Source organism: Nyctereutes procyonoides, unplaced genomic scaffold (assembly GCF_905146905.1).
Source record: "Nyctereutes procyonoides isolate TBG_1078 unplaced genomic scaffold, NYPRO_anot_genome, whole genome shotgun sequence".
In the NCBI taxonomy this organism is placed as follows: Eukaryota; Metazoa; Chordata; class Mammalia; order Carnivora; family Canidae; genus Nyctereutes; species Nyctereutes procyonoides.
In genome coordinates this window covers 84,050,254-84,062,289 of record NW_026575140.1, presented here as the reverse complement: position 1 = coordinate 84,062,289, position 12,036 = coordinate 84,050,254, and the positions used below count along the sequence as shown (strand labels likewise).

At 33.7% G+C, this 12,036-nt stretch overlaps 1 protein-coding gene across 6 annotated transcripts in view; it reads left to right on the top strand.

Moving 5' to 3' along the window:
* The window catches only part of ARHGAP32 (Rho GTPase activating protein 32), a 265,244-nt gene that overhangs the window by 162,280 nt on the left and 90,928 nt on the right, over positions 1 to 12,036 (top strand). For all 6 annotated transcript variants that reach the window (XM_055304940.1, XM_055304939.1, XM_055304936.1 and 3 more), the window contains one exon: positions 10,678 to 10,815. In XM_055304940.1, coding sequence (XP_055160915.1) covers positions 10,678 to 10,815 — 138 coding nt within the window. The remainder of the gene's footprint in view (positions 1 to 10,677; positions 10,816 to 12,036) is intronic.

The window sequence follows — 12,036 nt, the reverse complement described above, 5'->3', positions numbered from 1 at the left end:
TTAAAAAGTATTTGTTTTTTGCACTAATTCAAAAAAATATACACACCTCTATGTTTATTGCAGCTTATTTACCTTGGCCAAGATGTGGAATCAACCTAAGCAGCCATTGATACATGAATAAAGATATGCCATATCACACTGTGTATCATACAATGGAATATTATTCACCCACAAAAAAGGAGCTCTTGCTACTTGTGACAATATGGATGGGACCTAGAGGGTATTATGCTAAAAGAAATAAGACAGAGAAAGACAAATACCATTGGTTTCACTTATATGGGGAAAACAGCAGAATGGAAATAGACTCATAAATGCAAAGAACAAACTGATGTTTGACAGAGCAGAGGTGGTTGGCAAGATGGGCAAAATAGGTGAAGGGAATTAGGTAGTACATACTTACAGTTATAAAGTATGGAATGGGGTAACATTGCATGATGATGGGCGGTAACTACACTTATCGTGGTAAGCATTTTGTAATATATAGAATTATTGAAGCACTATGTTGTGCCCTGAAAATAGCATCACATTCCATTTCAACAATACTTCAGTAACACTTGTTTTTCTCACTAGAAATAAATTCTGAGAAGTTGGAGATTTGTTGGTTCTCTCTTGTATCTCTAATGCTTATTCCAGTGCTTGTACTATGTAGGTGCTCAGTGATGAGAGAAAGAAAAACACATTTTTGTCTTAGAAATTTGATCCTATGTACATTAGAGATTTCTTTTTCTCTCATCCTTCATTTGCAGCCTTATCAAGAATAGGAATATTTTGTTACTGATTGGGTAGCAAGTTACTTGGTGGTAATAATTATTAAGGTTAGAAATTAGCAGTAAATTAAGATTTAAGCTGATATACCTAATGAGTGTTTTATATTGTTTTTGTTTCATTATTTATAAAATAAGTGGATTTATACAATATTCTATTAATATTCTATACAATATTCTATTTAATATTAATATTCTAATAATTTGTAGTTGATCTTTGAACTACATTGTTTAAGTAGCATGGTTCCACTTATATGTAGATTTTTTTGATAAATACAGTACATTACTGTAAATGTATTTTCTTTTCCTTAAGATTTTCTTAACACTTTTTTCCTTCTATCTTGCTTTAAGAATATGGTGAAAAAACCACAGTACGTAATATAACATACAAAATCTGTTTATTGACTATTTATGTTTTTGGCATGACTTCCAGTCAAGAGTAAGCCATTAGAAGTTATACTTTGGAGGAGCAAAACTTATATGTGGATTTTTGACTGTGCAGTGAGAATTTAACAGTTTTAGATGATTTGCAAATTATATTAAGGTTTTCATTTTGTGAATGATAATCCATATAAAAGAACAGACTTTTACTGGCACAAGAACATTTTTTAAAAGTATTGCTGATCATGAGGAAATGAATTTTGAAATCTAGTATACCATTTACTTTTTAAGGCTTTTTGCATTTTTGTGGTTGGTTGTTATTTATTACCTTGAATAAGACTGCTTAGATGGAAGAAAACATGATTTATTTTTAAGAATTAGTGTATTTTATAGAGTAGTCATAGGTTCATAGCAAACTATAGTGGAAAGTACAGGGCTTCTATATGCCTCTTATCCCCACATGCTCAACCTTGTCCACTGTGGACATCTTTCCCCAACATGGTACATTTGTCATGACTGATGAACCTACACTGACATACCTTTGCAGCAAAGGTTTAGTAATGGGGTTGTACTTTCAATGGGTTTGGACAAATTTATAATTATATGTACCCACCATTATGGTATCATACATAATAGTTCACTGCCCTGAAAATTCTCTGTATTCTTTTTATCTTTTGCTTCTCCCTACCCAGTGGCAACCACAGATATTTTTACTGTATTTATAGTTTTGCCTTTTCAAAATATCATATAGTTCAAATTATATGGTACAGAGCTTTTTCAGTAATATGCATTTAAGTTTCCTCCATGTCTTCTGAAGGCTTCTTTCTTTTTAGTGCCGAATAATATTCCATTGTCTGATTGTACCATGGTTTATATATCCATTCACCAGCTGAAGGACATCTTGGTTGCTTCCAAATTTCAGCAACTATGGATAAAGTTACTGCAAACATTCATGTGCAGGCTTTATGTGTACATAACTTTTAGCTCTTTTGGATAAACACCAAGGAGTCCAATTGCTGGAACCTGTGGTAAGGTGTGTTTATAGTTTTATAAGAAACTGACAAACTGGGGCACCTGGGTGGCTCTATCAGTTAAGCATCTGCCTTCAGTTCAGATCATGATCTCAGAATCCTGGGATCCAGCCCCACATCAAGCTCTCTGCTCAGCAGGGTGTCTGCTTCTCCCTCTCCCTCTGTCTCTCTCCCCAGCTTGTGCTCTCTCTCTCTTTCTCTCTCTCAAATAAATACAATATTAAAAAAAAAAAGCCTGACAAGCTATTTTCCAAAGAGGGTTTACCATTTTGTATTCATACTAGCAATGAAAGAAATTTCTAAAAAAAAAAAAAAGAAAGAAATTTCTTGTTACTTCACATCTTTGTCAGCATTTGGTTTTAACAGTTCTGGATTTTTGCTGTTCTAATAGGTGTGTATTAGCATCTCCTTTTAATTTGCATTTCCCTGATGACACATATGTGGAGCATCTTTTCATATACTTATTTATCATTTGTGTATCATTTTGGTAAGCTGTGTGTTAGGATCTTTGTACCATTTTTAAATCAGTTGTTTGTTTTCTTATTGTTGATTTTTAAGAGTTCTTTGTATATTTTGGATAACATCCCTTTATCAAATATATCTTTTGCCAATATTTTCATTCAAGTGTATTACTTGTCTCTTCATTTTCTTATTAGTGTCTTGACACAGCAAAAAATTTTAACTTCAGTGAAGTCCAGCTCATTAATTCTTGTTTTTATTGATTGTGCCTCTAGTGTTGTATCTAAAAAGTCCATCGCTAAACCTAAGATCGTCTGTATTTTTTCCTATGTTTCTATGAGTTTTATAATTTTGCATTTTATGTTAAGGTCTGTGATCCATTTTGAGTGATTTTGTGAAAGCTGTTAAGGCCTATGTCTAGATTTATATTTTTGCCCTGTAGATTTTGCCAGTTTTTCCAGCACTATTTGTTGAAAAGACTTTTTTTTTTGTTGTTATTATTAAAAAGACTGTCTTTTTATCCATTGTATTGTCTTTTCTCTTTTGTCAAAGATTGGTTGACAGTATTTGGTAGGTCTATTTCTGGGCTCCCTATTTTGTTCCATTGATGTTTTATTTATTTATTATTTTGCCAATACCACATGTTTTGATTGTTGTAGCTTTATGATAAATCTTGAAGTCACTTATTGTCATTCTTCCAACTTTGTTCTTCTCTGTTGATATTGTATTAGCTTTTCTGGGTCTTTTGTCTCTCTATATAAACCTTAGAAATAGTTTGTTGATACTGACAAAAATAACTTGCTTTGGTTTTGACTGGCATAGCACTGTGGATCTAGATCAGGTTGGGGAAAATTGACATCTTGACAATATTGTGTTTTCCTATCCATGAACATGGTATATCTCTCAAATTTTTTAGTTGTTTCTTCCTACCAGAGTCTTGTCGTTTTCCTCATATAGATCTTGTACATAGTTTTTTAGACTTGTTCTTAGATACTTCTTTTTTAGAGGAGGGTGCTGATCTAAATGCTATTGTGTTTTTAATTTCAAATTGAACTTACTCATTGGTGGTGCCTAGGAGGCAATTGACTTTTATATATTAATTTTGTATTTTGCTGTTTTGGTATAATCACTTAGTAGTTACAGGAGGTTTTTAGAAAGTTCTTTTGTATTGTATACCTAGATAATTATGTCATCTCCGTACAAAGACTGTTTAATTTCTTCCTTCCCCTTTGTATATCTTTTATTTCCTTTTCTTGTCCTAATGGATTGGGTAAACAATTCCAGTATAGTGTTGAAAAACAGTACAGAGAAGGAGACATCCTTGCCTTGTTCCTTATTGAATCTTATTTGGAAAGCCTCAAGTTTCTCACTATTACATATGATACTAGCTGTAGAGTTTTTATAGACTTTTTTTTTAAATCAAATTGTGGAAATATCCCATTAATCTTAGTTTACTGAGAATTTTTATCATGAATGAGTGTTGGATATTGGCAGGTGCTTTTCATACATCTTCCAGTATGATCATATGATTTTACTTCCATAGCTTATTGATGTGATTAATTTCATTAACTGATTTTGAATGCTGGACCAGCTTTGCATGCATGCCTGGGATAGATTCCACTTGATTGTGGTGCATAATTATATTCCTTTTTTTTTGCATAATTAATATTCCATGTTGCTGAATTTAATTTGCTAATAATAGTGTTGACTTTTTTTCATCAGTATTCTTAAGAGATATTGTTCTGTAGTTTTCCTTTTTTGTAGTGTCTGTGTTGTTTTGGTAGTAGGTTAATTCTAGCCTCATAGAATGAATTGGAAAGTATTCCCTGCTTCAGTCTTCTGAAAGAGATTATAGAGAATTGGTACAATTTCTTTATTAAATATTTGGTATAATTCTAACATTGTGAACCAGTCTTGGCCTGGTGCTTTCTCTTTTGGAAGTTTATTAATTATGGTTCAATATTTTAAATAGATATAGGCCTTATTCATATTGTCCATTTCTTTTTGTGTGAGTTTTGGAAGATTGTGTCTTTTGAGGACTTGTGTCAGTTTCATCTAGATTATCAAATGTGTAAGCATTACTTATTTAACGGATTCTTTTTTTTTAAAGATTTTATTTATGTATTCATGAGACACACACACAGAGAGAGGGAGAGATAGAGGTAGAGACATAGGCAGAGGGAGAAGCAGGCTCCATGCAGGAAGCCTGATGCGGGACTTAATCCCGGGACTCCAGGATCATACCCTGAGCCAAAGGCAGATGCTCAATCACTGAGCTACCCAGGTGTCCCAACGTAGAGTTATTTATAGTATTTATTATCCTTTTAATGTTCATATGATCTGTTGTGATGTTCTCTTTCATTTCTGATACTAGTAATTTGTGTTTTCTCTTCTTTTTGTTTTACTTAGCCTGCCTAGAGATTTATTGATTTTATTGATCTTACTAAAGAATCGGCTTTTGGCTTTGTAAATTTTCTTTATTGATTTCCTGTTTTCGAGTTCACTGATTTCTACTATAATTTTTTTCATTTCTTTTGTTTACTTGGTTTTAATTTTTTTTAAATATAGAATTGTAGATAAGAGTTTAGCTCTTTCTTCTTTTCTAGACTTCTAGGTATCTCCCAGTTCTGGGGAGAGTGGTTTGCCCTGTGACCTCATTTCTCTCATGGATCTCTGAAGATTTACTGATTTTTCATTTTGCTCAGCTTATTTACTTGTTAGGACAGAGTAGTGACCTCTAAGCTCCTTATATACTGGAAAAGAGATTGAAAATCCAGTTATTAACTTTTAACTTGACTGACCAGATCACTTTTGAAATGTGACTGAATCACAGTGTGTTTTCATTGGGCTTCTTATTTTTATGTGGTACTTGATAAGACAAAGTTAGAGGAACTAAAAAAGTTGAACTTGTAGAACAAATGTAAAGGACAAAATGTATCTTAATGCCTCTTTTAAAAATATGTCTTAGATACTTATATAGGAAGAAATCCTAAATAAGAAAGGCCTACCAATTTCTTTTTTATTTCTTTTAAGCAAAAAATCTTAGTGCAATAAGCCATTTAATATATCGCTTCAGAATGCACTCAAGGAAATTTCTTGACAAACTATTTGAAGAAATGTATTAAAGGTCTCAAAGGGCTAATAGTTACACCAAATGGTTTGGCTAGACATTCAGTATAATAGATTTTGTTAAGTTTGGTAAGTGCTATGATAATAGTATACAATATATTTTAGTAGAAAAATTGAGAAAGATTTGAATAGATAATTCTTAATAGAATTAAAGGTATCATTTTCATCTATTGGAAAATTTAAATGATTTTTTCAGCATTAGTGAAGATGCAGCAAAATAGGCACAAATAGTAAAAATTGGTACAACCTTTCCATTTTTAGAAATTGTGTGTGTTTTAACTTTTTATTTAAAACTAAATTTAGTCTTACAGAAAATTTGCAACAATAGCATAGAGAAATCCGATATATCCTGCACTTAGATTTGGCTAATATCACATTTTTAGGAATTTATTGTAAAGAAGTATAAGACATTGGAACATAGGCCTAAATACAGATGTGTTATTACAATCTTGTTTTCAATTATTGTGCTTTAATCTGGGAACTTCCCAAGTCTGTCAGATTGCACATTTCAATATCTTTTCCAAAATCAATCTAGGTTAGTGACAGTATCATTATAATGTCCATGCATGTTAACAGTTTCAACCAAGCTAATATTTGCCTGTTATATGACAAGTATGTGACTAATATAGCATTTGAAAGATATTTTTGTGACAGCTATACCAGTGAGAAAAATATCAGTACTGATAACCAGTGTAATGAATGATTGGCAGGCCGTGTGCTCTGTGATTTACACGTATTATTTCATTTAATCTTCCAACAACCCCAGGTACTTTTAACTTTCTGAATTTACAGACGAATAAACTGAGATTTAGGAGAGTTACCTAAGGTCACATGCTAGCAAGTAGCCCACAGTCTACTTTTATATCCTATATTACTGATTACCACTTTCCTCATTGTTTTCTTCTCTCTTCCCTCTATGTTTCACAATCATGTAGGTCTAGAAATCTGTTTTGTATGCTCAGGGGAAAGTGATATTCCAGGTACCAAAGGTTACCTTTTGTCTTAGTTTGGGGTGCTTTAACAAAGTACCATAGACTGGGTACCTTATAAACAATAGAAATTTATTTCTCACAGTTCTGGAAGCTGGAAGTCTGAGATCAGGAGGTCAGAATGGCAAAGATCTGGTATGAGCCATTTTTCAGATTGCAAACAGCTGACTTCTAGTAACCTCATGTGGCATAGAGGAAAAGCACGTTCTTTTATGACTCCTTTAAGGGTACTAATCCCATTCACGAGGCCCACACTGTCAAGACCTCATCTTATCCTAATTATTTCCTGAAGGCTCCATTTCCTAATGCCATCATATCAGAGGATTGGATTTCTACCTACAGATTTTGAGGAGACATCTTCAGTCCCTCATATTTTAAATTATTTCAGAATATTCTTCATTTAACAAGGAATGCTTAATGAAAAAGTATTAAAAGCAGTGCCAATTTCTGTTCTAAAAGTATCAGGTAGGAACAAATATAGTACTACATTTTCTTTTATATTGACCATTTTGCTTATTAGGCCATTGGCTCAAGAGGAGTAATTTTAAAAATGATATTAAAGTAAAATAAAATAAGGATATTAAATTTAAGATTTACTTTCTAAAACTAAATCTGATAACTCAGCCAATATGGAAAATAACCTGTGACATCTAAAGATATATTACCTCCCCTGGCTGAAACCCATATGTACTTGAAAGTAATCAGTAATAGTGTTCTTGTTTTTCATTTGAGTTTCTGAGCTTTTGGTGACCAGTCATTTGTTCTGCTAAATACCATGGAGGTTTGTTTTGAAACTGTTCTCTAATTTTAGTATGTTTGGCCCAGAACAAGCTCTTTAAATCAATAAATAATAGAAATAACCAGCATGCACTCAGCCATTTCTGTTACCTGGTGCTCTTTTAATCACTTTATACTAATTTGCTTCATTAAATTCTTAAATAGCCAGGATTCACAATTAGGACATTCTGATCCTAGAGTCAAATTCTTAGCTGTTTCTTTATTTTAAGAGGTAAATCTGTATATTTTCAGGATCTATGCAGGTTATGTAAATGAAGTAAGTGACTTGGTGTGGTAATTACTTGGACAAATTAGACTTTACTGTGCTGTACCTAAAGTATTCATATACATTTTTAAAAAACACTTTAGGCCAGGGGCACCTGGGTGGCTCAGTGGTTGAGCATCTGTCTTTGGCTCAGGTCATGATCCCGGGGGCCTGACATTGAGGACCCTGCTGGGAGCCTGCTTCTCCCTCTGCCTATGTCTCTACCTCTCTCTGTGTGTCTCTCATGAATAAATAAATAAATAAATCTTAAAACAACAACAACAACAACACTTTAGGCCAAACCCAAATCAGAAGATAGAGAGCATAAATTTTAAAATACTATGATGATGGCCATAAAACCTTCTTGTCTAGATGACAGTTAAATAATTTTATTTGACATGTATTTTAATTTCTGTTCTCTTACATACTTACCTGAGATTTTAAGTAAATTACTTAATTTGTGATTAGATCCATAGAGAAGGAAATTACATCTTGTTACTTGTTTTGGACAATGCACTGTGTACATCCATATATAGTAAAAGTATAAAATGCATTTATGCATGATAGCAATGCACATCAACTCCTGTGAGGACAGGATAAGTTTTGTATTTTGTTCTGGTGGGGATGGGATCAGGGGAGATCAGAGGTGAGGAGCAGTCGTAGTTTTCCAGGTCCTCACCTTTAGAAGAGGAACACAAAAGAATGGGGCTTTGTATCTATAGTAATTGGGTCTTTATAAAAACATCTAGAGCTTTAAAACAAAAAAGTCAACATCTGTTTAATCTCTGTGATAGAGACATCAGTGTGTGATAAATTATTTTGTGTACTTTTCTGATATTTGAAGTGTTCCATAATTTGAAAAATTTGTGTATGAAATATAGTATGTGCAACTATATGCTAAGTAAGTTTTTGTTTTTTTTTCCCCTGCCTTTGTTCATTTTTATTTTTGCCATTCAAAGGAACAAGTATTTAACCCACTGTGGTTTAGGAAATCTGTGGATTTGAAGGCAGTGGTAGAACTGAGAAAACAGAAGAGCCTACTTCAGCAAAGAGTAAAGGAATGACTTTCCATAGCAGAAGAAACAGCACTTAAAGATCAGGGTGGCAAGAAAGGGAACAAACTCTCATAAACTGAATGAATGCAAGTGATTGAGCATAACTGGAAACAAAACACATGGAGGAGTAATGACTGAGATATAAATTTGGGCAGGGCCTAGATGAGGAAAGCCATGATATGTGCAAAAACGTTTGGACTTCATCCTGTGGATCAGTGGCTCCCAGTTGAGGCTGATCATCAGAATTAACTGGATTCCATTTCAGACATTTCAGCCTCATGGAACTAGTATTTCTTAGAATAGTGACCAGGAGGACACTGTTCTTTAAAAGTCTCTTCCACATGTATTGTCTTATTTCATTCTAAAAACCTTCTCAGACAGGGGGTTGGTGTTGTTCTCCATCTATATAATATAATTACAGTTCAGAGTAGGACTATACAAGTTTATCATGTTAGTTTTAACATACCTGTGTTTAGAGCTCAGCACATCTTTCTCCTAGGAAGTGATACCTTCTATTTCTGCCCCATTTGGCTACACTAAAAATGTTTCTTCAGTTCTGAGATGGTTGCTCTGGAGGCTTTTTCCTGCAGTCCTTGCAGATTTTTTATGAGATGAAAGCCTCTGTATATAATTAGATTAAATTGCAAAACTAAATGGTGTGCAGTTGGGGACCTGCTCATCAGTGCTGACCATGGGATTTTTGATAGTGTGACTGATAAGTTTTGTATTTTGTTCTGGTGGGGATGGGATCAGGGGAGATCAGAGGTGAGGAGCAGTAGTAGTTTTCCAGGTAAGAAAGGATGTTCATCCTTACTAAAGCTTGAGTTATATATAGGAAGTGATAGAGTTAAAAGAAAACTAGAGGTAGAATGTAATAAATATGCACTGTGGGTAGGATTTTCATTTTTGATGAGCTTGTGAGATTAGGCAAGGAAAGGGAGAAAGCCTGAGATTGCTGAGAGGGATAATGAGTTCTAGATAATATATGCATATTGAATGTGTATTGATGAGGACTTTGGTGGTTTTGATTTTATTGTCTTAATCATAGAAAATGTGTAACTATCAATAACTTGGTTTTATTTTTTCTTTAATTTTTGATAATATCCAAAATTCTTTTATTCTTTCTGTGGGTTTAAGGTCACATGCTTTCTTACTATCTAGCAATTATTGTTCCCAAAGAGAACAATGGACTTTATTTTTTTTAATAATAAATTTATTTTTTAATGGTGTTCAATTTGCCAACATACAGAATAACACCCAGTGCTCATCCCGTCAAGTGCCCCCCTCAGTGCCCGTCACCCATTCACCCCCACCCCCCGCCCTCCTCCCCTTCTACCACCCCTAGTTCGTTTCCCAGAGTTAGGAGTCTTTAGAACAATGGACTTTAACCAGCAGTAGAAGGAGGGTCAGTGGAGAGTTTTATTTTATTTTATTTTCCATTATTGACCTTTTAATGTACTATAATTCACTAGGATGTTTTGGAGTTTCAACTATTTACCTGGGCGCCTGGGTGGCTCAGTTAGTTGAGGACCTGGCTCAAGTCATGATCTCTCAGGAGTTGTGGGGTAGAGCCTGGCATCAGGCTCCATGGAGCTCAGCAGGGAGTCCACTTGAAGGTCTCTCCCTCTGTTCCTGCCCCCCAGCTCATATGCTCTTTCTCTCTCTCTTTCAAATAAATAAATAAATCTTTAACTATTTACCTCTTTATTATCAAGTTGATAGAACTTTTCATTAGAAAATATCATGAATATAATATTGTAGAATAAGGCCTAATTCATAAGCATTTTCTAATACAAATTATAAGTGTCTTTTTTTCCTTACCCCTAGGGCAAAAGTTGGATTGTTAAAAGAAGTTATGAAGACTTTCGGGTACTCGATAAACATCTTCATTTATGTATTTATGACCGACGATTTTCCCAACTCTCAGAGCTTCCCCGTTCTGATGTCCTGAAGGACAGTCCAGAGGTAAGCATTTAGTACTTGGCAGCGGTATTCACTGTATATAAATTAGCAGATCATTTTGTCTGTATACTAAACAAAAGCTTATATTGAACACTCAGGATGATTCCTGGAATTATTTATTTCATAACTGAAAAATTAGTAATGCTATGTAGAATGTTTAGAATTAAAATAGGTTTAGTGTGTAATTTTATTAAAAATTAATAGTTTATACACGCTATGTATATGAACAGACCATTCTTCAAAGAGAATATAAAATAATGGAAAAAATGTCGACCTCACTAATAATTAGAGAAAGGCATAGTTTATGATGGCATTCCATGTCTGTGCCCTTACCTCCACTCCTGCCAAATTTTTAGTAAAAATAGAAAAGATTTCCAAAAAAACTTAAAATGGGAAGAGATTCTTTATAACATCAGAAAATAAAAACGATCAAAATTGTGAAGAATCTTTGAAAGAAAGATGGAGTAAGATTTATGGGGGTGCACAAATACAGCATAAAAAACATGTACGAGAGAATTGAAGAAGACCGGTAAACTAGAAATCTTGATCGTAAAAGTTAAATAAATAAGATAACTGAAAAGAGCAAACAGGGCTTTCAGAAGCATGATTACTATCCTCAGGGAGGAAGTGAGGCATTCAGTCATGGAATGAGAGCAGAGTTTTATAAAAATAAAAAAAAATTAAAGATTTTAGAAATGAACAGGTACTTATTTAAATTAATTTTAGTCATAGCAAACCTGAATAGTTGGACTGTGTGCAAAATGGACATGGATGAAAATAACAATAGTCCCAGAATGGAGAAAAGGATGAAAAGTTGTGGGAGAACAGTTGAGAATCATGGAGAATAGATCCTGAAGTTCCTACTTCCCTCTCTTAGGAGTTCTAGCAGGATACAGTAGATGGAAGTAACTAAAAGTTAATAGAAGAAAGTCACTAAAACTAAGAAAAGGCATGTTTCAGATCAGATGGGCCCAGTAAGTGCTAAGTATGATGACTGAAAAGACACACATCTGGAAACAGTAGAGTGAAATTTCAAAATGCCAACACAGAGAGAAAACCCAAAAAGCTTTCAGAGAGCAAAAAACATACTTTCTTAAAAGAACAAGAATCGTACTGATTCTCCTTAGAAGCCACAATGGACGTTTGAAAAGACTGCAGATACATTTCAGGTCCCAAGTGGAAGCCATTTGAAATCTCTAATTAATTCCAAGGCAATTAAGTAGT